The 26,407-nt window shown below is 43.9% G+C and overlaps 2 protein-coding genes across 8 annotated transcripts in view; both read right to left on the bottom strand.

Annotated features, from left to right (window-relative positions):
- Nucleotides 1-2,014, bottom strand: part of EXOC1 (exocyst complex component 1) — a 28,152-nt gene extending 26,138 nt beyond the window's left edge. For 4 of the 7 annotated variants that reach the window (XM_056855441.1, XM_056855443.1, XM_056855442.1 and 1 more), the window contains exons 1-3: nt 1,842-2,014; nt 921-1,051; nt 217-376 (exon numbers count right to left, since the gene is read on the bottom strand). In XM_056855441.1, coding sequence (XP_056711419.1) covers nt 217-376; nt 921-1,051; nt 1,842-1,965 — 415 coding nt within the window. In that variant the 5' untranslated portion in view covers nt 1,966-2,014. The remainder of the gene's footprint in view (nt 1-216; nt 377-920; nt 1,052-1,841) is intronic. The other 3 variants (XM_056855446.1, XM_056855444.1, XM_056855445.1) reach the window with 1 other exon arrangement.
- Nucleotides 2,015-13,884: 11,870 nt separating this feature from the next.
- On the bottom strand, nt 13,885-25,086 carry EXOC1L (exocyst complex component 1 like). The gene is made up of 3 exons (XM_056855450.1): nt 24,966-25,086; nt 17,668-17,798; nt 13,885-14,154 (listed from the first exon to the last, which is right to left on the bottom strand). Exons 1-3 carry the CDS (start codon nt 25,084-25,086, stop codon nt 13,885-13,887), a joined length of 522 nt encoding a protein of 173 aa, XP_056711428.1.
- Between the last annotated feature and the right edge of the window lie 1,321 nt (nt 25,087-26,407).

Genomic DNA, 26,407 nt, shown 5'->3' on the forward strand with positions numbered 1-26,407 from the left:
CATTAGGTGAATGTCCCATTGAAATCACTGCAGTGTGTTTAGGATGAAAGTGCAAGACATACAACAGTTCAAAATAAACCTCACTTACTGTTAGGATTATTCTCATTCATGCATTTATTAATAATGCACATTTAAAAAAAACACCTTAGTTTGTAGGCTGAATTAATTTTTCAACCACAATGTACCATGAAAAAAAAATCAGTCTAAACATTTTACCTTCCAAAAGCTGAGAACTAACATTTATGAAGTCAATTTTCTTTCTAAGATACCGCTGGTTGAGTTTCCAAATACATGAAATGAAAGTGTTCTTTTCTGCAGTGCTGCTGGCAACCCATTTGTACACCTTGTCGAAATGTAGGTCAAATTCAGGATTTTCCTAAAAACAGGCAAGAAACAGGGCCATGTTATAGAGGACCGTGGACTGTTTCGAGTACTAACAGTGTGCAACATGCTGCCTCTGCAACATGGAAATGACATGGTCCCTATCCCAAAAAAGAGAACAAAGGTTTAATACTTCCCATAGGGAAGTCAATGAAAGGCTGGTGATTAGAACTCCTGATGAATTCTAGATCAGCATATTTCTTACAAGCAACACACAAATTCAAACATGTTGCTATTCAGAAGAACGTTTCTAAGTAATGTTTGCTCATTATCCAGTAGAAATGTCTTAGTTCGTACATGGAAGCAAAGAAAACAAGTGTCCAAACTAAAGTCCCTCCAAAAGAGGGCATCTCCTGAATAGATTACATATGAATTCCTAGCCTCTACTCTCACCCGTGAGTCCCACTAAGAACTGTGAGATTTATTTCCCCAAGTAAACTCACACAGGATTGTAACCCTGGCCTTGAAGCTAACTGGCGATTTCAAAGCCTCAGCAGAATGTAGATTTTGCAACAAAGGCCATTACAACTAGGACATACTTTGATGGCATCCTTGGCATCAACAACCGCAAGATCGCGAAGTGCCCACGCAGTCTGCCTCTTGTAGAAATCTCCTTTATCAGACTTTTTCACCTTTACTACATTCACCTGCACTGGGCGTTCAGTCGTCACTGAAAAGAAAAGTACGTTAACTAATCTCTAGAAGAAGAAGGCATTTATATAAGCAGAGGCTGATTCTCCCCCTTGCTGCATTAGAGAAGACAGCAGCTCTAAAACAGATTCCCCAGCTCTGCAACCATATGAGATTTACATTTTCCTGTAATGAGACAGAAGACCATAGGCTTGAAATACCACTTCAGATAGACTATGATTTCAGTGGGAAGTAGATGGCATCCGTAAGAAGTCCCCATGTAACAAATAGGGCTTGAAAAATTCCAGGCATAAAAAAATGTCGGTGACCAAGAAATCTGGCATCGTTTGCTATCCCTGAATAAGGATGATGATAAAGACTTGCAAGTTTTCCAGTCCAGTATCCACTGTAACATTCAACTTTCAGCTTTTCTCAAATGTCCATAAATGCAAAGCTACTCATCTTGCCTTACTTGACAAGAATCTCTTCTACAGAAAGGAGAAGCAAAGTATATACTAGGGTTTGGGGTGTTACTCTAAACCACCACTTACTCATGACCTTAAATGACGACATTCTATGCTAGCTTTCACAGGAGGGCCTTCCAACTGAAAATATAAAATAAGCTGCAGTACACAAGTACCTGTACCCGTAAACTTCCCCATCAAATTATATTACTTTATATTGTGCCATCAATGTGAACAGCACTTATGCAATGTTCCCTGTGCAGTGCAAGGAGACAGATTCACTGTAAGCTTTAGAAATAATTAATTTCAGTGTAAATCATAGAAGGGCTGTAAGAAAATACTTGTAAAAGCTTCAAAAATCCATACCTGTGGCACACAAAAAGCAGTTTCTCTTCTTTTTTCCTGCTTTGCAGACATTGACAATGCTCAATAAGCGTTCATCGTTTGGAGTGAAAATATCCCTCTGTAAGGCATGCTTGATGGCGGTCATTTTCTCTGAGCTGTAAAGATTATGGATAATGTTCAGTTCACCACAGCTGAATATATTCTGCTTGTCTGGTTCACTTACAAGACACTCTGATCTCCTTGTAATCAAAGAAAGAACTGTTCAGATGTATGAACGCTTCAGGTTCAAAAATGAATGGTACAACATACACTACTCTGAAATTCAAAGAAAGCATAAAACCCTTACCATAAAGTGCAACTGAACAACTAATTTTTAGAGGAATATCAACAGTTCATATTTTAAGTATTTTCCCAAACACATAATATATGTGTAACCATCAGCTTAACATGCCAAATGCAGGACTACATAGAGGACTCTCACACATACTAAGGGGCCAGACAGGTTTTTCACTTAATTTCATCCAATTTCTCTCCTTACTACAGTGCCATGCGGTTTTTGCCCATGCAGCACCCAGGATTCCCAGCACAGCCTTTTTGTTCATCAAAGGGAACCCTAGCCTCCCTTTTCTACCAGAGGGGAAAAAATGGTTAGCGTTACGAATTGTTTACAAATCTCTGCTATATAAGCCATAACCTTAACCACACAGAAAAGCAATCACAACTAAGTCAGTGGTTACTCAATTGTCTGTGTCAAAATCTGCTGCACTTAAAAGAAAACGAACCAGATTTAAGTGTGAACAGAGCAATTTACAGTGTAAAAGTAGCCAAAGGTGTTCTGTCTCCAAGATTTTAAAGTATACGTGTCAAAACAGCCAGCTCATGGGAGAGAAAGTGGCAGCAGAAAGTTACCGCACTAGGTATTCCCAGCGATGTATTAAGAGTTTGAAAGTGTTATAAAAAATACTGTTCGCACTTTGGGGGTTACTGCACTTTGTATTCCCAGCGATGTATTAAGAGTTGGAAAATGTTGTAAAAAACATCGCTTTAAAAGGGTTTTGGATACCACGGCTTATAAATGGTTGGAAGACGTCTTCGCAGCTAAAGGGGCCAAACAAAGTGTGAGCAGTATTTTTTTATAACGTTTTCAAACTCTTAATACATTGGTGGGAATACATAGAAAGTGCAAACAGTATTTTTTATAACATTTTCAAACTCTTAATACATCGCTGGGAATACCTAGTGCGGTAACCCCCTTTGTTTGGCCCCTTTAGCTGCGAAGACGTCTTCCAACCATTTTTTTTGCCGTAGTATCCAAAAACCCTTTTAAAGCGATGTTTTTTGTAACATTTCCAAACTCTTGATACATCGCTGGGAATACCTAGTGTGGTAACAGCCAGAGATTCGAACAGATAAGCACAGAGCTAAGCCTACGTGACATGCACAGATACCCATTTGCACCGGGCTGCCATAGAAACTGTTGCAGTAAAACAGGGGTTCGCGGGGGAGAGGGAGACCCAAGATCGTTATCAAGAAAACAGTTTATTTGCAGCTGCTGACTCTAATGGGCAGAAATGGGCAGAAATCTCTGAGTCCCGCTGATACTGGGGAAGAGAGATTGATCCAAATTCAAGTTATGCCGATGTGCATCAACAAGTTCTGCCTCTCTGATTGTATTACAGACAGAAAGGCGACTCAGGACAGTTGCAGTTGCCTCCCGTTTCTCCTATCACGGTTGATCGTTCACTCTGACACCCCATGCCTCTTAGCCCAGCGACCCAGTGCACAGAGCAGGCTTGTTGCTAGGCAGAAATTCCTTCCCTGGCAGTCCGGAAGCCAATTATTACCGGGAGATCTCTGGGGTCCTGTCACAAAACCGAAGAGAGGAGACTCTTGCGGGTGCCCCCCTGCCCAAGGGTGCATAGGAAAAGGGGCGACTGTGGTGTGAGGGGGAGAGGGGGAGGCCTTGGGAGGCCAACGAGCCACCGTCAATGGGACCCAGGGCTCCAGGAACTCAAGCCCGCGCCCCAACCCCGCCTCGGAAAGCGGCTTCCCGCTCCTTACCCTAAAGCTCGAGCCGAGCCCAAATCCCTTCTCGGCCCCCGTCCTCCTCCTCCTCCTCCACGGCGGCCACCCGGGGCTGAGCTTCCCACACCCGCCCACTCCTTACTTCCCGCTTCCGTTCACGTGACAGGACCGGAATAATACGGAGCTGCGCGCGCACGTGCACCATAGAGACCGCGGGCGGGGGAGAGGGAATGACCGCAGCATGCGGAAAGGCTGGAAAAGCTTGGGCTGGAGGAAGCGCGGCCCCTAGAGGAGAGGAGGGGAAGCTCTCTTTCGCCTTCTGTCCCAAGGAGAGCAAAAGCGGCGTTGCGTTAACAAGTTTGTATGTCGTGTTTCTGCACCGGGAGCGTGCATCCGTTTCTCGCTCCCCGCGCCTTGTTCCTCGGCTTTGGAAGCCTTGCCGTTCACAGGAGCATGGCAGGCAGAAATCAACAGGTGCGGCTTTCCCACTTCCCGGCCAAGAACTTATTTATTTAATTAATTATTTAATTGTATTTTTGTGATTAATAACCCGCCCTTCCCGCCCGAAGCCGGCTCAGAGCGGGAAACATCATATAAAAACATTGCAACGTCAATTAAAAAATAATCTAAATTTAAAATAATAAAATCCCAATCAAAATTTAGAATGCAAAATTGCAAAATTGCCCCGGCTGCGGATTTTCAGCCTGCTATCCTGCTGTTAAATTTAAAATAATGAAATCCCAATCAAAACTTAGAATGCAAAATTGCCCCGGCTGCGGATTTTCAGCTTGCTACCCTGCTGTTAAATTTAAAATAATAAAATCCCAATCAAAACTTAGAACCCAAAATTGCAAAATTGCCCCGGCTGCGGATTTTCAGCCTGCTGTCCTGCTGTTACAAGGTGCAAAGAGGAGAAAGGGGACATCCATCTCCATAAGTATGAATCGAAAGGGCGGGATATGCTCTTTCCTTTGATCACACACACATACACACCCCCGACTGAGAACATGATTGTAAATGAACTGCACTGAAACAAGGGAGTCCATTGGGCGCCTTAAACGACTAACTGCATTTATTCCAGCATGAGTTTTCGTGAGTCGGACCTCACGTCATTAGACGCAATGGAGCGTATATCCCTAGGAGATAACAAATATATCTCATACTGCTGTACATTCCAGGCATCTGATGAAGTGGGTTCTGATTAGGGTTGCCAGGTCCCTCTTCGCCACTGGTGGGAGGTTTTTTGGGGCGCAGCCTAAGGAGGGCGGGGTTTGGGGGAGGGGAGGGACTTCAATGCCATAGAGTCCAATGGCCAAAGCGGCCGTTTTCTCCAGGGGAACTGATCCCTGTCTTTGATTTGATGGGTTTATGAACTTTCCTCTGCCTATGTTTTGGCGAGTGGAAATGCTACCACTATCCTTCAGCGTTACTCCTCTGAAGATGCCGGCCACAGCTGCTGGTGAAACGTCAGGAAAGAAAATACCAAGACCACGGTGACACAGCCCGGATAACCTACAAGAACCAATGAACTCTGACCGTGAAAGCCTTCGACCGTGAAAGCCTTTCTACCACCTTCTATTTGACAACTTGATTGTATCCTGCCAAGATTGTGGACAACACTGGACAAACTTTGAAATCCTATAGCATCGTGTTGGACTCATGTTGTTTCCCTACAGTGGATTTATTCAGTGGATTTATTTATACCTGGTTGTTACATGATTGTATATTTTGTATGTTTGAATAGTTGGATTTGTATTATATATTATATTATATTATTACTGTGTGTAAAGTGCTGTCAAGTCGCAGCCGACTTATGGCGACCCCTAACAGAGGTGGTTTGCCAGATCCCCTTCTGTGTGGGTGAATTGCTCGTTCAGGAAAAAGATCTCCCATCCTTTAATCTCCGTTGAGGAAATATCAGTTGATCATCCCTGGCCACCAGCAACCAGCCAGTTTAACTGAGTGTGGTCACACAGCACCCATGATGACTGGTATTAGGGGAAAAATAAATATTAACATCCTTTGTAGCTTCCTTTGACAGAAAGAACACTGAAGACTGATGGCATCTTTGTAATGATTTATTTACAAGTATCCAGATTTAGCAAATAAGAAACAAACACACAGGCAGTAAAAGATTCCTCGCAACATCAATCTGCTCCTGAGTTCCATCAAATCCAGACCAGTTTTGGAGGCCCAATTCCTAGCCGGCATGCTACCACCACCATCCAGGATGGTTCCAGCTGGCCTTGGCAACGTGGCTGAAATTTGCATATTCATGTTGGTTGTTCAGCTACCAGATTACACCACAGGCTAAAGAAAGCCATTTCTCCGTACGGTCACCAACTCTGGGTTGGAAAATTCCTGGTGATTTTGGGGGGTAAAGCCTGGGGAGGTCAGGATTAGGGGAGCAGAGGGAACTCGGTGGGATGTAATTCCAGAATCCACCTTCCAAAGCAGCCATTTTCTCCAGGGAAACTGATCTCTGTAATCTGGAGACCAGTTGGGATTCTGGGAGATCTCCAGCCACCACCTGGAGACTGGCAACCCTATATTCTCCACTTGCCAAATGGCCTGGTGTGGCTCAGAACATCTTTTGGGCTATATGATCACATCAATAAATGTAGTCTTGAAAAATAGTTGCCATCTTGACAAGCAAGACGGTTCCCTTTAAATTTAATTCTTCTAGGACAAATTGTAATCATGGAGGCAAACCACTCCATCCTTGATGCTTTCTAGAAATTCATAAAACTTTTCATTTTTTCCCCCAAACGGCCGATAAAACTGTGGCCTAATCTCCCACTGGTCATACCAAATCCTTCAGCTATACTGTGCCAAACATTCAAAACTGTGTGTTGCAAGCATTTTCTAAAGCAGCAGTGCAGGGAACTGTTCTCCATTAGCATTAGGGTGGATTATATGATTTGAGAGATTGGCTGTTTATAAATTTTGCTGATTGCAGATCTGCAGGGAAATTGTGTTCTACCATCCCAAACCTTAATGACACAAGAAAATAATCCCACAATACCACTGTACTAGCCTGAAAACAAAATAAGGTGTTTAAGGGAACAATCCTGGGTCTTTTATGCTTGGCTGTTTCACTTGTGGTCGGCCCTCCAATGATTTTGGGTCTTTGTGTTGATTATGAGTGCCATTTCTGACTGTCAGAGGTTGCCCCTGCCTTTCCCCGCATTTTGCCACGTTTTCAAATTCGAGATAAAACAGGTCTCTGAAAACGCTGGGAAACACAGGGGAAGAGCGTGGCGACCTCTGAGGGTCGGAAATAGCATGCATAATCAACACAAAGATCCGAAGTCGTCAGAGGGGTGACCACGAGTGAAACAGCCATGCATAAAAGACCCTAAGCAGGTTGACTGAGAAACCATTCCCATTTTATTAAATGGGGCTTACTCCCAGGAAAGTGCTCTTAGGGTCGCACTATAAGGCTCCTAAATCTAAGACCCACATGTAAATATTTCCCTGTGCTTGGGAGCTGCTGCTACTACTACTATTTCTCCTCCCCTGTTTTTCCTGCAGATCTTTTTGTTACTCTAGGGCAGGGGTCGCCAAACTCATTAGTCAAGAGAGCCAAATATCAACAGTACAACGATTGAGATTTCTTTTGAGAGCCAAATTTTTTAAACTCAAACTATATAGGTAGGTACACTGTTTATTAACTTAATAAACTTTAATTAAAGTTTAGCAGAAGTGGAAACCAGTAGAGCACCTACTGCACAGTGGGGTGGTGAATGGCTGTGGGGAGAGTGTAACCCCCCCATTCCTTTTGAAAGAGGCACAAAGTAGCAGGAAGAGGGGAAACCTGTAGTAATAGGCCAGGGGAGGGCTAACATTTGCCAGACAAAAAGGTCCACTGTTTCCTCCCCCCCCCCCACGATCACCCAGTGAGGGTCCAGATGTCCAGGGATCCCAGGCACAAAGGAAGAGGCCAGCAGGTCCCCGGTCTGTGTGTGTTCCATGCAAACAAACAAGGTGGAGATGCACAGTCCATCCATCCTTCCCCCCCCCCGCCACGGACATGCCAGTTCCCTCCTGGCCAGAGGGAGGGGCAGGTGCTCACCCCCCCCACCATTCTGGGACCAACGGGCTCCAGATTCAGGCCAGGCAGGCGGGCGCCCGAGCAAAGTGGCTTGGCTGGAGGAGCCCCCCCCCCCAGCTGGGGGGGGCAGGCAGGCAGGGCCGCGCGCCCAGGCGGCTTCCACGGGGGGGGGGAAGGAGAGTCCCCCAACTTCCCCTCCCTCGAGGCCACGGCGCCAGCCCCCTCCCCCTCCCAGGGGCAGCCTGAGCATGGCCTTGGGCCCGCTCTGCAGCCCCGGGGGCGAGAGCAGCCGTACTGAAAGAGAGGCCCGCGTGGAAAGGAAAGGGGAGGTGGCGGCCACCGGGGCAGCTCGCTCTCTGCCTCCCCCTCCCCTCCGGGCTGCGGGCGGCCTGAAGCGAGAAAGGCGCCGCGCAGGGATTCCTCGTCCGGGCGAAGCACACCCAAAGCAATGAGAATTTCTCTTGAGCCTTTCTGAAGAGGGACTCGAGGAGCTGACAGTAGAAGCCAGGAGGCAGCAGGCGGGCTTACCGTGCAAATATCGAAACGGCAGCCGCTTCCTCCGCTGCTTAAGAAACCCCCAATCCCCACAGCAGGCCAGCCAGCAGCAGCAGCACGTGGTCGCTCCTTTGTAATTCAAGCTCCTCCTGCGCAGACTCTCTCCCCACAGCAGGCCCGCCAGCAGCAGCAACGGCACATGGTCGCTTCTACGTAACCCAAGCGCCTCCTGCACAGACTCTCTCCCGCCCCCCGCCCCTTTCGCTACTCAGTCAGGCCCGCACATGGAAAGAGCCGCACTCAAGGGCTCAAAGAGCCGCATGCGGCTCGGGAGCCGCACTTTTGCGACCCATGCTCTAGGGGCATCTCATGTATTATGCAAGGCAAATATCAGAAAAGCCTGGTTTTCAGAGGAACGTCCTTGTACAACAGGTATTTTGCAAACACGTAGATGTGTCACATCCACATATGTACATCTAAAAAGATAATGTGAGAAGAGACCCAGATTTGTCAAAATGAAAGTTATTATTATTATTTTAAAACTGTTTACAGAAGCCAGATTTTATATTATTGGAAAAGAATAGGTGGAATATACTAACATGTTGGTTGTAAAATCCAGTTATAGAACATTGTTGTACCAACATGTTAGCATTGGCTTCATAGAAGAGAGTTTTACATTTAAGATATTTTCAATGACATTTTCTTCAAATCATCTAACTAGAGTTTGTGATTTAGGCTAGGATCCCTGACTCACTTGCTTGGCTCCACTGAAATCAATGGCACATTTCCTAAGAAGGTGACTCATTTCTTAAGAACTGAGGTAGAGTCTGTCCCATGCCTACCACTTGGACCCTTTTCCATTCCATTGTTTAGCTCTGGGTATAATAATAATGCCCCCTTCTCCCCACAATGTAGTCACAACACCCTTCTCCCAAGGTAAGGATGCCAGCCTCCAGATGGGACCTGGAGATTCCCCCCCCCCCAGACTACATCTCCAGCCTACAGCTCACCTCCAGACTACAGAGATCAGTTCCTCTGGAGAAAATGGATGGTGGAATGTATGGCATTGTACTCCACTGAGGTTCCTGCCCTCCCCAGGCTCCATCCCCAAATCTCCAGGAGTTTCCCAACTTGGATCTGGCAACCCTATCCCAAGGAGAAGGGTATTTCAGGTCAGAGTCTCTGACATTCCAAAAGTACTCCCAGTTGTCACTCTCATGCTGTTCTACTCAGAAGTTTCATTTTATTCAGTGCAGTTTACTCCCAGGAAAGTGTTCTTAGAACTGCAGCCTCTATCTTCTACTATTGTTTTTTAAAACCTCTAATGTTCTCTCTTCATTAAACAGAGCCTGTTCACACCATGGGAACGCGCAGTGACATAATCACAAAAATCACACAAGGTTGAAAGAGACCACAAGGGCCATCTAGTCCAACCCCCTGCCATGCAGGATCCCACAATTAAAGCGCTCCCAACAGATGGTCATCCAGCCTCTGCTTAAAGACCTCCAAAGACAGGGACTCCACCGCCACCCCCAGGCAGCACATTCCACCATCGAACCGCCGTCACCGTCAGAAAGTTCTTCCTAATGTTTAGGTGGGATCGTTTTTCTCTTAGTTTTTCTCTTAGTAAATCCATTACTCCGTGTCCCAGTCTCTGAAGCAACAGAGAACAAGCTAGTTCCATCATTAACATGGCATCCCTTCAAATATTTAAACATGGCTATCATGTCACCCCTTAACCTTCTCTTCTCCAGACCAAACAAAGCCAGCTCATTAAGTCTCTCCTCGTAGGGCATAGATTCCAGACCTTTGACCATTCTGGTCGCCCTCCTCTGGACATCAGAGACTCATGCCTAGACTGCCCTGATACGAAAACCTGATTTGACTTGATCTGGCTCCTTTGTGTGAAGACTATAAAGGGATAGAACATAAGTGCCATTGTGACCGCAGAAAACACAATGTCTGTATATACAGTCTCCACACATACAGAAGGACCAATTATACAAATCACATCTTTCAATGAGCACAGCCTGGCTGGAAGTTCACAAGCAATTCCTGCATACTCCAAAGCCGCTGGTGGTAACTGTGGACTATCCCACAGTTTATTGATGTTTCTGTTTTGAGGCACAGGTCCTTAGCATTTGTTCATTCTCAGTCAAAACCAATGAAACCTAACCTTTTACAAATTACATTACTGTAGAATACTTTGCTGTAATAGTAAACACAAAGATGCCTGAGCTAACATGCAAAGTGGTTTTAAATGAGCTACCTTGTACACAAGGCAGTTTTTCACAGGAGATGTATTCAAGGTATATACTGCATTAGTGTATTATTTCTTGAAAGTATACAGTATTTTTTAGCTGCCCTGAAATTATGGAAGGTGCAGGATATACATTTTTTAAAAATAGAGCCCATTCCTGAAGGAGGGGTGCAAACTCCTTAGGATCCAGCATGAGCCTGTGCTGGCATAGGTGCCAACTTATCACAGAATAAGGTGGCACCTACGCTGGCACGGGGGCAAACATGCCAGTGTCTGGGCACCACTGGCCCCCACTGCCAGTGCAGCCACGCCAGCGTGAGGGGATGGCGTTCCCAGTAGAGTTGCCAGCCTGGAGATCTCCTGCTATTACAACTAACTGGAGATCTCCTGCTATTACAACTGATCTCCAGCCGACAGAGATCAGTTCACCTGGACAAAATAGGCACTTTGGCAATTGACTCTATGGCATTGAAGTCCCTCCCCTCCCCAAACCCCGCCCTCCTCAGGCTCCACCCCAAAACCTCCTGCCTGTAATGAAGAGGGACCTGGCAACCCTAGTTCCCAGGGCGTTCCTGGGGGAGGAGCTGCCATTAGGCCGCTTCCTCCCTCCTTTCGCCCTGGGAACTCCCACTTGCACTGTGGCGGTGCTGCACCACCTGTTTTGGTGGTGCAGCCCCATTGGAGGCAATGGGGGTTTTCCCCCATTTTCTCTATTTTTATTTTTTTTAAGCCTTTTTTTTCCTCCACTGCGGCCGGGAAGCCTCTGAGGAGGCAGTGCGGCTGTGCCGCTCCCAGCTGGTGCGGATCTGCCCCCACCCCGCTTCAGAATTGGACTGCCCCTCTTCCCCAATGAGGAGCAAAAGTAGTTTCACATAACAAGTTAATCTTTAGCACGAAAAAGCCTGTCAAAGATACCCATAACCCATTGTCTGTACATTTCATAAGGAACAACGGTATGGACCATTTACAGTTGTTTTGTTCATTTATTTAATTCCTGCAACGTTCTGTACTTCCTCAAGCCCTATTAAGTATAAAGTTGATGGCTAGAAGGAGCTGTCAGACTGTTTTCAAAGTGAAGCTTATATTTTCTGTGCCTGTAATTTCAACACACAGTTGATGTTCAAATAACTCTGTCTCTTGTGCTTTCTGTCCTCCAGCATCTTTAACATTCTCACATTCCACAGGGGTAGCCATGTTAAAACAATGAAGGCAAAGCTTATATTGGGAATGAACTTGTGTGGTTAAGGCCCGCTTCAGCAGATCCACGAAGTAGACATTCACTCCAGCGTTCAAATGTGCAAAAGGCTAAAAGATGTTTCTAGAATGAAAATCCCATTTGGAATCAGGCAGTCTACCTATCAAATTCACCGCTGAAAGAAAGGCCTTCAAGGTAGAGCATAACCTTTCCCAGCCCCAGTATATAGTCCCCTAACTGGAGAGATTGGAAATTAAACCCAAGAGGTAGGGTTGCCAGGTCCCTCTTCGCCACTAACGGGAGGTTTTGGGGGCGGAGCTTGAAAAGGGTGGGGTTTGGGGAGGGGAGGGACTTCAATGTCATAGAGTCCAATTGCCAAAGCAGCCATTTTCTCCATGGGAACTGATCTCTATCAGCAGGAGATCAGTTGTAATATCAAGAGATCTTCAGCTAGTACCTGGAGGTTGGCAACCCTACCGAGAGGCCAATACACACACAACACACAATCAACCCCGAACTATAGTCTCTTACAGCAACAGATTAGCAGCCAGCTGGGCGCACTGAGAACCTGAACCACTGAATAATTCTATACCTTAATTGACTGCAAATAAGGAACAACAATATATGTAAAGCTATTGGCTGAAGAAGCTGCCTTTGGTAGTGAAAGCACGATTGTTCATCCGGACAGTGTTTCCATTTTTTTCAATATGCTTCCTTCCATGTTCCCTTGAAGAAGTTGATGATTGAAACAAAATTTATAAAAGAAAAAGTTATTAACTGAAGTGAAATATAATTCATTTTGATACTATTGTAGCAAAGAGATATCACTACTTAGTTTCTCTGTCTTTATGTTTTGTATTGTCTTAGTTGTCACACTGTATAGAATTGTATAAATTTGGACACTGTATGTATTCACCACATTTTTGTAACAAGTATAATATAGCATTTTGATAAGCATTGAGAGCCTCATACTATTACTGTATACAACAGTACCTGGAGGTTGGCAACCCTACCGAGAGGCCAATACACACACAACACACAATCAACCCCGAACTATAGTCTCTTACAGAATAACTACATTGAAGGGAAAAAACGTTATGCTTTATTCAACAGTGCATAAGCAAAAGGGTCGTATGTCATAATATAGGAAGCTTATGTAGAGCTTGTTTCCAAAATATGCAAAATCCACTCACAGCCAGCTGCAATCCAGATTTAATGGAAATGCTTTAGTTGTCATCTAACCCTGCGCAGTTTGTGATCCACAAAGCCAAATTTCAGTCTCCCAAATTCCAGACAAGCCCAGTGTTATGCATTCCTAGGCTTGCGTCTCAAGCAGGTCTGTCAAGGCTCTGGCCCACCACAAGTTGTGCAGACTTGTTGTAGTCAGTCCCCCAGCAATGAACATTGAATGAATGGCTGTGCTTTGCACCCTAAGCTGTTAGAAGAACCAGAGGAATCAGAAATGGAAGATCATCTTCTAAAACTAACTAATATGGCCCCTCTGATACAATTCATTGCATGCACACGTGCAAGCACAACTTCACACCCAGAATCTTCACTAAACTACAATTCCCAGAATTCTTTAGAACAGAAGTAAGTTTGTAGTGTAGATGTCATTTGACACATGTGATTCATGGCGCTACATAAGAACATAAGAAAGGCCATGCCGGATCAGACCAAGGTCCATCAAGTCCAGCAGTCTGTTCACACAGGGGCCAACCAGTTGCCTCTAGGAAGCCCACAAACAAGATGACTGCAGCAGCACCATCCTGCCTGTGTCCCACAGCACCTAATATATTCGGCATGCTCCTCTGATCCTGGAGAGAATAGGTATGCATCAGGACTAGTATCCATATTAACTAAAATAGCTGGGTAGGTGCTGAGATAGCTAGGTGGGAATTTAATATGTAAACACACATATATTGTAATGTCTGCAAATGCTTAAACAACTGTGATGATAGTGAAAAATATAACTGCTACAGTACTCAACTCCCGTTAGCGTTTCTGTCCAAAATGAGGCAAGAATGAGAGTTTCTCACCCTATGGGCAGAGGGCACAGAGACAGACAAAGAAGGTTAGACGCATAGAAGCAGATCCTCATAAGAACCAAACAGTCCCCGTAGTTGGATGACCAGAATGAATCATCGTTGATGTAGGTAAAATCAAAGTTCACAATCTTCAGGTCCTTCTGGAGGTACATCTCATTCAGTTTATTTAATGTTCGTGCAAATGAATATTTAGATGCGCAGCTGTAAGCTTCCCAACTATAGACTTTCTTGAAATGCATATCAAACCAGGGATTATCCTTAAAAAAAAAAACAAGAGAGAATAATTATTATTTATACTACAGCACCGAAAACTTCTATCATTCTATACTCAACCTCCTCATAGCATTTGGCACATTATTGTGGATTCATAAAATATTTATTAAGCCAAAATAGATTTTGGAAATATTTCCAAAACTTGAGCTGTTCCCATGCCAATCCTTCGCAAGCAGAAAGAAATACATTCACAGAAGTAAGTAGTATTTTTGCTGACATAGAAATTTTGCCTCCTTAAATAGTTCTTAAATGTGTTTCTGAAATGTACCACACTAATAATACTCTGGGGAAAATGTACTTAAGTTGGTACCTTTTTAGAACAGCTTCCGCGGCCAATAATGGTTTTCTATCTTTTGGAAATCTCATTGATCACGCCAACAGAACCTGGTTACTGTTTGGTACCTCCGTTGCCACCAACTAGAAGCAGAATATCGCTGCAATGGACTTGCAGTAGAGGTTTCGTAGGGCCAGGCTCAGACCTGATGTACACAATCTAAAAAAAGTAAGAACGCTTAAGAGGACACAGTGGAAGGGAGGGACAAGATAGAGGAGATCGGAGATGACCTATTTTGAGAATGCCAGAGTGACATTAGAATAGCTTTAATGAACTAAACTATCCTAATGTTGACCATCATAGGGATGAACAAATTACTCAGGCAAACCTGTGGAGATTCTGTTAAGAATGTTATGATCAGCTTTACTATAAGATTGCAGGAACTGGGGAAGGCAATGGCAAACCACCCCATAAATATAGTCTGCGTAGTAAACACCGGGATGTGATGTCACCCCATGAGTCAGTAATAACCCGGTGCTTGCACAGGGGACTGCCTTTACCTTTTAAAAAGCACAGGGATAGGTACATCTTATTCTAACCAAACAGCATGTACAGAAATACGTGTGCAACAACTAGGTCAATCCATACAAATCCAGAACAGGCTCTGAACACATGGTAAATTCCTATCATATTACACATGGACAAGAGATAGAGCAGTAGACCCCCATTCCCGAAGGGGGAGTAGATCCGCAGTGGCTGGGAGTGGCGCAGCTATGCCGCCACCTCAGAGGCTTCCCAGCCACCACGGAGACAAAAAAAGAATTAAAAAATTAATAATAAAGGGGGAAATGCCCCATTGCACAAAGTGAGGCTGAGCCACCCAAAAAGGTGGAATAGCCATCCTCCAGGTTGAGGGGACGTTCCCGGGGCAATCAGGTTTAGGAAGCTGCCCAAAGCAGGGAAATCCCTGCCAGCATGGCTGCACTGGCAGTGGGGACTGGCAGTTCCCGGACACCGGTGTGTTTGCCCCCGTGCCAGCGTAGGTGCCACCTTATTCTGTGATAAGGTGGCACCTACACTGGCGTGGGGTCACACCAAGTCCTAAGGAGCATACACACCCTCTTCAAGAATGGGCTGCCCATCTGGTAACCAGATCAACTTTCATCACAAGAGCAGAATTATCGGAATTTTTCCACTCATCATCATCACGTAATGAAATGTATGGCTTGAAGAAGCAGCCACCCAAAGCACATTAAACCTGCTATACACAAGAGACTAGCTAAAGGGGGGAGGTACCACGTGCAAAAGGTCTCAACCAACACCGTTTTTGTGCCACTCTCACTACTTTGGAGGATGTAACCTTTCCAGATCCTGACAGTCTTTCATCTGCTATTTGGACTAGTAAGGATCAGCACTGGGATCATTGCAATCACATCTGGCCGATTTGGAACAGCCGATACTTTTTTTAAAAACCCAATGTCTGGAATAAGATGTCCATATCCCTGTGCTTTTTAGGTTCCTGCAATCTTATAGTAAAGCTGATCATAACATTCTTAACAGAATCTCCACAGGTTTGCCTGAGTAATTTGTTCATCCCTACGATGGTCGATATTAAGATAGTTTAGTTCATTAAATTCTCAAAATAGGTCATCTCCTATCACCTCTATCTTGTCCCTCCCTTCCACTGTGTCCTCTTAAGCTTTCTTACTTTTTTAGACTGTGTACATCAGGTCTGAGCCTGTGTGAATTTGATCTATTTTATGTAAGCACCTTGTTATTGTTGGGAATCTAGAAACAACACAAGCATCAAATGTTGTTTTAACATAGAAAACATCAGAAGAAATCCTTGGCATTCCTATTTTTAAATTTATTTTAAGATTAATGCCTCACCAACAAGACCTCAGGAGACTTAATATACTTTAAAGAACAATGACAAATGTTAAGGATTGTATCCTATTACCATTCTCCTGACAAAGAGAGAAAATGGGTGTTCTAGCCCAATAAGATTCCTCACTGTAGCACTCGGACCTTAACTTTTACTCTTTGAGGATTCCATTTCCCCTAGCAATGCCTTTTTTGATGGTTGAAGGATTCTACTGGGGGGAAAAGTGGGAAAGGTCTGCTTCCACCAGTGGAACGGCTGTAGGGTACGACACAATATTAATTTAACACACACATATAAACAACATATCCGGTAGAATGAAAGCAAAGAATTTAAATTGCGGGAGGAAGGATATTAGGATAAAGTTTTTTACAGTAAGAGCTGTTTGACAGTGGAATCGGGTACCTAGGGAGGTGGTGAGCCCCCCTTCACTGGCAGTCTTTAAGCAGAGGCTGGACAAGCAATTGTGAGGGATGCTCTAGGCTGATCCTGCATTAAGCAGGGGGGTTGGACTAGATGGCCTGTATGGCCCCTTCCAACTCTATGATTCTAACCTATGAATGCTAATCCAATCCATTCTGTAAAGAGACACTGACCAACTTAATCCCATAATATATCTATTTTTTTATGTAGCGATGACATTTTGCTGTCAGTGCCCATAAGAACATAAGAAAGGCCCTGCTGGATCAGACCAAGGCCCATCAAGTCCAGCAGTAGTCTGTTCACACAGTGGCCAACCAGGTGCCTCTAGGAAGCCATAGCACCTAATATAATAGGCATGCTCTTCTGATACCAGAGAGAATAGGTATGCAGCATGACTCGTATCCATTTTAACTAATAGCCATGAACACCCCTTTCCTCCATGAATATGTCCACTCCCCTCTTAAAGCCTTCCAAGTTGGCAGCCATCACCACATCCTGGGGCAGGGAGTGCCACAATTTAACTATGCGTTGTGTGAAAAAAATACTTCCTTTTATCTGTTTTGAATCTGTCACCCTCCAGCTTCAACAGATGACCTCGTGTTCTAGTATTGAGGGAGAGGGAGAGGGAGTTTCTTCATAGAAAGTTATTTTGTTCTAAGCAGCTAGATTAGCAGGGATTCTGGAGATCTGAGTGTGTGTGCTTCGTCTTTATCTAAACTTTATGGAGCCCAGAGCAACCATAAAAGGTTTTTGGCAGGCACTTTCCCCTCTGTATCCTAGACTGCTTATAAAGCCGAGCAAGCATAATATAGAGATGCTGAGAAATATTGAGCCTGAAATCCCACGATGCCATTTTAACATAATAACTCATCACAAATGGAAGAACAAATATGCCTTATAATCAAATGCAGCACTCACGGTATCTGCTTCTTTCCCATCAATCATCTCCAGGTCATTGAGAAACCATTTTTCAGAGATTTCATACTTCTCATCAAGGTCTATTCTAAAATGTTTCACCATAGATATTTGTACTTCTTCTGCTTTGGTCACTGGAAGGGGAAGAACAAGTCAACTGAAAATAGATCCTGTTAAAAACATGTATGATGGCAAGTGGGGAGCGGAAGCGTTTGAAACTTGTTAAGCTTGGTTGCTTTTAGCAGATATACTGTATCCCATATTCCTATAACGTTTACAGACAAAAAACCATAAGCAGCAGACCATAATGTAAATAGCTTTTTTAGAGATGGTAAAATGTTTTAAAATGTGAATGGTTAATTGAGAGCCTGCCGTGAGTCTTTCTGGGAGAAAAGCAAAAGAAAACGTCATAAGCAAATGGTTAGTATTTTAAAAATAAAAACAAGCAAATTTACTGGAGAAATTTTACTTGGAAGTAAATTCGTAGTTAAACACATGCAAGTTCTGGTCTTGTTTAGTAATTCATCCACAGTGGCACAGATTACACAAAAAATGTGTGCCCAAACTGTTCAGGCCACCATCTACTATAGATAATCACACGAGATGATAAAAGTGTAGTGGTTTTTTTGTTATGTATTGGTCCATTTCTGTGTTTTTTCATGTGAACTCTTGTAGCCCTTTAAAGCAGTACAGACCTTGCCACAGACGATCTGAATGGAAACCTATCCCCTTCCTGGTCATTGTGATACTCTTTCAACTTATACTATTAAAGCCTTTTGTAATGATGAATTAGAACAGTTGCACCCATGTTATTGTTTACTGAATTCCTTTAGAGAGTCAGCGTGGTGTAGTGGTTAAGAGCGGTGGTTTGCAGCAGTGGACTCTGATCTGGAGAACCAGGTTTGATTCCCCCACTCCTCCACATGAGCGGCAGAGGCTAATCTGGTGAACTGGATTTGTTTCCCCACTCCTACACACAAAGCAAGCTGGGTGACTTTGGGCTAGTCACAGCTCTGTTAGAGCTCTCCCAGCCCTACCTACCTCACAGGGTGTCTGTTGTGGGGAGGGGCAGGGAAGGTGATTGTAAGCCGGTTTGAGTCTCCCTTAAGTGGTAGAGAAAGTCAGCATATAAAAACCAACTCTTCTTCTTCTTTAGCTAAACCTGTCTGCTCCTTCATAATCCCAGAGATTGGCTACTTGAAGTTCCATGGCTCTCCTCTTTTCAGAATACTGTATTATTTGGAAGCCAGAGAAAGCATGGGTTGCAAGCATGCATTAAAATTTGTTACTTGGGCAGCCCATTCCTGAAGGGGGGAGGGGAGTTAGGTAGCTGCTGTGAGCAACGCCGCCGTGCTGCCTCCACAAAGGCTTCCTTGCCAGAATGAAAAACATTCATTCAAAATTGAAAAGTTTAGAATAGCCCCATTGCCTTTAGCAAGGCTATGCCAGCAAAATAGCTGGTGTATTAATGCCGCAGCGTGAGGGGGCATTCCCAGGGTGAAAGGGGTTAAGAACCTGCCTAAAGAAGAAGAAGAGTTGGTTTTTATATACCGACTTTCTCTACCACTTAAAGAAGAATCAAACTGGCATACAATCACCTTCCCTTCCCCTCCCCACAACAGACAACCTGTGAGGTAGGTGGGGCTGAGAGAGTGAGACTAGCCCAAGGTCACCCAGCTGGCTTTATGTGTAGGAGTGGGGGGGGGGGGGAATTCCATTCCCAAGTTTAGCCTCCGTTGCTCATGTGGAGAAGTGGGGAATCAAACCCGGTTCTCCAGATCAGACTCCACCACGCCAAACCACCTCTCTTAACTTCTACACCACGCTGGCAGCCCCACCCCCAGGAATGCCCAGGGAACACTTTCCAGGATGCCGGAGCGGGGAGATATGCCTGGGAAACGCCAGCGGGAGGCTGTGCCAGCATCCGAGCACCGCACTGCCGCCAGGGTCTAGGGGAGCCAGGTTTGATTCCCTACTTGATTCCCCAAGTCACCCTATGCTGGCATCCGTGCTAGTTTGCATGGTGCAAGTGGCATGGACATTGGCATAGGGGTCATGCTGGCTCCTATGGGCATTCAGGGCCCCTTTCAGGAATGGGCTATACATTCAGGGGAAAAAGGGTAAAAAAATGCATATATGCAAATATGAGGAGGCTGATATCATGACAGTGATGGACAAAAGATGCAATCAAATGTGACCAGATTTTTGGTGTTAGCATGCTCTAAAACTTCTTCATGCCCCAGAGGTCAAACTGAGCTGATTTTTAATTTGTGAATAGAAGAAGACATGCTTTTTAAAGTTATTTAGTTGCCGTTTTATCAAGCAGGCAAGCCGAGAAGAGTAAAATTTAGTTTTACCATGGAGCTAATCACCAAGCCATAGGTCAGTCGCCATCTTCCTCCCTTCTGTCCAGCTATTTAGTTGCTTATATCTCACGTTCCTCCCCATTAGGGACATAGAGAGGCACACAACCTTGTACCCTTTCTCTGTTTTATCCTCACAACAATCCTGTGAGGTAGGTTAGGAAGTGACTGGTCCATGTTCACCCAGCCAACTTCCATGGCAGCACCTGGGTCCCCCAGATCCTAGATAGATACTCTGAGCACTATGCTGCTCTAACTTTATTTTTAAAATGTCAACGTCTTTGGTGCAACTGTATGGAAAGAAGGTGTCTTGTTCTAAAATCTTTATGCGCACATTCCATTGTGTCTCTGTGTACCCCCAGAATTCTCTGTCCCAACTTCCTCTCCCTGCAATTCCTTGCATTGCCCGTATAACAATCAGGACCAATTTATTAAGCAGTTGAAAGGATTTCCTTTTGAAAATGGGAGAGAGTAGGTTGCAGAAGACTTACTGTGAAATCAAAGTTAGTCATGGAGCCTTTGGGATCCTAACCAAGACTAATATAGCATTCCTAAGTGGAGTGCCTGCACCGGGCTTAGGAGGCAACGCGGCTGCGCTGCCTCTGGGGACAAACAATCCATGCAACCCTCATGGGGTTGCATGGGAAATACCTAAAAGGTGGTGTATCTCGGGGCGGGGGTGTTGTGTTCCTGGGCTGAAATGGCTTAGGAGTCCTCCCCAGGATCGCCTCCTGGAACACCGGCACAGCCTTTGCCAGGGTTCGGACACCACCGGAAGGCCCAGTTGGCATCCTGGGGCAGCGGTGCCATGGCAGGGCCCCACGACCAGCGTCTGGCCCTTCTCGCCAGCATTGGGCCCACTTTCGCCTGGGACGCGGGTGCACCTTAGGAATGCTCCGTAAGAAGAGTTTTGCTCACTGGCCACCCACTTAATTTTCCTAATTAAATTATGTGACGACATCACAGACATTGTGTGCTGTTTTCAGCAGCATGGAAACACAAGAGAATAATGTGTTGTTGTTTTTTAAAAAAACACCCTGCAGTCTTCCATTCTGGACTACTGAATTAATTTCAATACATTTTGAAAATGCAATGCAATGAAATTTTAGTTCATTCGTACATTTGTGTTTGATGGCACTGTAGCTTTCATACATTCTTTTCTATGCATGCACAAATGATATGCTACCATGGCTTATCTGCTGCACTCACTGATTATGTTGGCTTAGCTATGCTTGGCTAATCTGCCATTTTACTGTGAAATAGTGCAATACTGGCAATACTGAACATGTTTACCCGCCAAATGCTTGTGGGCCCCTGTAATACCGCCTAAACTCAAGCGCATATGGAACTGTCCAGGGTGCTGACTGAGGTTTACAGATGGGTAGGTTAATTAGAAGGCAAGTGTCTTCACTGGGGCTCAGCTGAGAAGCCAACTGTTTTCTGAGATGTACAAAAAAACAGAAAAGTATTGTTTGCCCTCACAATCTGGAACAAACTGAAAGTTCATTAAGAATTACGGTTGCCTCCATAAAGGACAACTTTCTCAAACAACTGTGCTTTGTTTCTACAACTTGCATTCCCATTGGTTTGCTTGGAAAAGGTCATGTTGAATGGTAGCAGAGTACTGCAAAAAAGCAGCAGAGTAAACAGATATGATTAAGGATACTACTCCAAGGAGATTTTCAGGACTCAACAGGAGTTGTTTAATATGTGTGTGCCGTTGTTTGAAAAGACAAGTTGCAGCATTAAAAGCTGCCACGTAGCCTAGTTTTATACACTGCTTGCTCCCACATCTTCCTAGCAAAATAAAGTCCCTCCTGCCCACTTATTTTTATTTATTGCTAGGTATTGCTTACCTAGTAGTAAAAAGCTAACCTATAAAAAACAGCATTTAGACCTATTGATACTAGAATGTCATTTTTCCTGAAACACACTTCTAGGGAATATAGATTGTAATTACTTTAATGTAAATTTATTTAACAGTGATCCAGCTGACATTTGGAGCAAGGTTATTATTATTTTTTATAAGTGTTGATAGAGGCAACTGGCACAGAACTTGGGGGCAAGGTTTTTTGTTGGGGTACAAAATCATGATCTACACTCATGATTGATTCCCTTTCTGGATCAGCCCAGAGGTCCATCTAGTCTAGCACTCTGGACCTAGACAACATTTTTGGATCTAGAATACATATTCCATCAGTGAAATGGAACTTTACTGCCACCCCTTTCCCACTGCAGGGGACCCTGTAGGGGACCCTGAAGTTAGCCTCATTCACTAAAGCGGTTTTTATTTTTAAGTAGGTATGGGTAGGATTGCTATTTTACCAACACCCCAAATCCTAAATACATTGGCCAAAATTTCAAGAACTACTTTAGGCATACTGAAGAGCTTAGGAATGCCTAGTGTGATTTGCCTTTTTTTTTTTTTTACAGCAAAGCATCATGGCACGTCAAAACCTGCTTTGGAAAGTCCTATAGTTTCCAAAGTGGTATATTATGTGGCTGTTTAAAAAAACAAAATCCTGATGTCTAGCATGTTCCTTGATCCTGGAGGGACAATAGTTCAATTCACTGGGGCATATCTGCTTGGGATGGGGTGTACAACTTTTTAAAAGTCCAATAGTATACACAAATTACCTGTTGAAAGCAAACCCCAGAAGAGATTAATAGTTTCTAATGTTGTTAAGGGAAGATTGACTGACAGTACTCCACTGATACTGAACACTTTCCAATCCAATTTTAAACAACTTAAAAGGCCATCCTTGAATTGTTCATTGGGCTGTCTGAGATAAATATAATCTTCCTTTTGAAATGATTTTGGAACAAGAGAATATTATATAGTTCCTTTTTGCACAGCCTTGCTATCAAATATATTGATTGAAATTTAGTTTTCTTTTAAAGTTAATGGGAACATCGAGGCCAGGGTGAAGCCCTTAGTAAAGCAAACTGAAGAATGTGAATTACCCATGTGGATTTCAGCAATACAGACAGGTTCTGAAATCCCCTAGTGAACTTCCCACCCTTTACTTAAGCTTCGGTCATTTTTGCTCTGCCGAAGAGCAAGCAAATACTGGATGTAAATGAGAAATGCGCAGACATTAAAGCAAAGAATGATGATGGTTTGGGAAGAGCTTTAGACAACAGCCTCTTTAAAGACTGAAAAACACCACCACCAAAAACATGAATATGCCAAGCCAGGAACAACAAATGAAGATTTTTTTAGGAGCAGACTCCTTTATAATGGCTAGCAATTTCATGTCATTAGCTTCCGATCATGAAAGAAGTCATACTCCAGTACTATGCTTCCATTTATTGTCTCCTTCTTTAAAAATACAATTTCTATTTATTCATCACATCAATTCAGTGATTTGAATCAATGAAAATAATGTGGGTGAGAGTTCCCAGCTTTACTTCTGCTTACATTCTACAGCCAAATGCTGCATAGATCTTCCTTCCAGCCACCTGTTTTTACACAGTGTTGTTGGTTTTTCATTTTATTTGGAAATACCTATCAAGGCAGAATCAGTGCTTCCTTATATTAATTACATATACCCTCCAAGGTTTAGTCACAATGAGGAACCAGTTGTAAACAGTAAACTATAATGAAATAATACAATCAAAATAATCATTATCTCCATCTACTTGGTTACACTATAGGCATACTAAAAGTGATTTGTGTCTGTGCCATGATGTCACATATTATCAAGTTAGCAATAAAAAATGTTTTTCTTACGAGCAAGAAAATATCTTTTCATAAGAGATTTTTACATACTCAAATATCCAGAAACATGCACACAAATCTCCCTGAAGTACTTCCAATTATTATCTCTGCACTATCATCAATTAATTTGTGGTAACATACAGAGATAAAATTATTGCACAGCATTTCATTTCTGTTGTTGAACCTCAAAATATTAAGGGCCCCAACAGTTTGTTAACTATCTAAACAAGTGTACAGCATTACTGAAATCAGAAGCAAAAGCAAAAAACAAATTCTGCAGTGCTTGCTGGAAATTAAATGCCAGAAATATGATGCCCCCCCCCCAAAAAAATCCACAGACTAAGAGTTTCAGGAAATTGCTTTGACCGTGTGCATTAGATACAGCAACAAACAAAATGTATCTGACCTACTAAAACAAATCCATGTGTCTTGTTGTTTCTTGAAATTTGACTCTTAGGAAAATTAATTATTAGATCCATATGGTTAATTACAGTTCCCAACAACCTGAAAATACAAGGAAACCATAAATAGTGGTAACTTAGGCTGTCTTGATGCTAAAAGTGCTTCGTAAGATAGACAAGTTAACCCTGAGCTCACTGACCTGAAAACAAGTCCATTGAAATGTGTTTTATAGTGCAGCCAGCATTCAAGAACTGGCACGTCCATTTCGCTAGTACAATATTAAAACTCCTCCCCCCATATTTCACACAGTGGGATACAATAAAAATGTCCAAATAAACTAAATTATAAGTTTTGGCGATCAAACTGGAGGGGAGTGCTTGACTTATAGCCAGTCGTCGTCATATTTGGCAATTTATTGACTCCTGTGAATTTTGCTTCCAAATAAACAAATTGCTGACTTTAAAAAAACACACCACTTTCAAATAAATTACAGTTGAGAATTGTACAGGATAACAACCTACCTGTAGAGTCCCTGCTAAATAACAATTAACACTTATATAGAATGCTTAAATCACTTCACATGTATTATTTCAGTCATTTGTTACAACACCCTTGTAAAGTAGGTCAATATTATCATCTCCCTATTGCAGAACAATAGTTTACCTAAGTTTATGTAGCCAGTCTCTGACTGAGGTGAGTTTTGAACCAGCATTTCCTGACTCCGAACTCACATTCTTTGCTACCTATTTATGTCCGATTGGACCCTGGATCATGGTAATAGTTAGCCCCCCTCCCCTTAGTCCTGTGCGGTTTACCTGAAGCACAAAGGTAGAAGCGGTCCTGGCCTGAGAACTCAACTTCAATGAACTCGTATAAGCTCTGCCCGAGGGATTTGAACAGCTTCTTGTTAAGATCCTCCTTCACCAACGATGACATCGCCGTGTCTTTGGTCAAGGCCAACGCTGCTTGTTTTCCTTCCTTCCCGGGTCCCTCCAGGAGTTAGGGGTTTTACTCGGTTACACAGCTATCAGGCCACAGCTCCCAGCTTCAAATGTTTCAGTTCGTTGCCCAGAGAAGCAGGAGCAACCCCATCCGGCATCCAGCCCAATGAAAAAAGCTCCGCTGCTCCGCTATAGTTCACCAGGGTGCCAAGGCATCCCCCCCTGTGGGTCTTAGCAGCCCCCTGACGATCACAGGGCAGAGACATCTTTCATACCAAAGCAGCAAGAAAGCTCCATTCGCGCTAACTCATTTGATTCCATTATCCCAGTCAGTTAACAGCTGCCTCGAGGTATTGATTGGGATGATCCTTCCATTAAGGATATTACCACTGGCACGAGAGGAGACAGGAGCTGGCGCTGCATCTCCTCGCCCACCCACCCCCCATCGGCGGCACAGCCGCTGCTCCCGATCACTTAACTTTCCCCACAAGTCTACGTGCAGAGGCACAGAAGAGCCAGCCAGTCCTTGCAGTAAAACCACCTGCCAGTTCAGAAAGAGCTTCAGCACTAATCCAGATCTCTGCTCTTAGATGTGCCAGCAAAGGAGGGGGGGTCCAGCCTATCATGGTGCCATAGTATTGAGGAAAGCTGATATTTCGCTTTGTAACCCTTTCCTTGCTAACATTTTATACCCATGCGATACCAAAGGTTTCAAAATATATCATATAAATTGATCTTGTGTAGCAGGAAATTATTATCTGAACCACTAATTTTTTTCTCTTCAACCTTAACGGCTCATTCCCTCCTAATTTCTATATTTTTTTTTTGCCCCTTACATTTAACAAACTTGTCTGAAGAATAGAGCGGGTGCAGAGGAGAGTGTCACGGATGATCAGGGGCCTGGAGACCAAGTCCTATGAGGAAAGGCTAAGGGAGTTGGGAATGTTTAGTCTGAAGAAGAGGAGGTGGGGGGGGGACATGATTGAGCTCTTTAAATATTTGAAAGGGCTGTCACTTAGAGGAGGGCAGAGAGCTGTTCCTGTTTGCAGCATAGGATAGGACTCGCAATAATGGGTTTAAATTGAGGGCGGAAAGGTACCAGCTGGATATTAGGAAAACATTTTTTCAGTATGAATCGTTTGACAGTGGAATCAGCTACCTGGAGAGGTGGTGACTCACTGGCAGTCTTTATGCAGAGGCTGGACAAGCACTTGTCAGGGATGCTTTAGGCTGATCCTGCATTGTGCAGGGGGTTGTACTAGATGGCCTGTATGGACCCTTCCCACTGATTCTGTGATTTCAAGAGGGGCAACAGC

The sequence above is a fragment of the Euleptes europaea genome, chromosome 9 (assembly GCF_029931775.1).
Source record: "Euleptes europaea isolate rEulEur1 chromosome 9, rEulEur1.hap1, whole genome shotgun sequence".
Taxonomy (NCBI): domain Eukaryota; kingdom Metazoa; phylum Chordata; class Lepidosauria; order Squamata; family Sphaerodactylidae; genus Euleptes; species Euleptes europaea.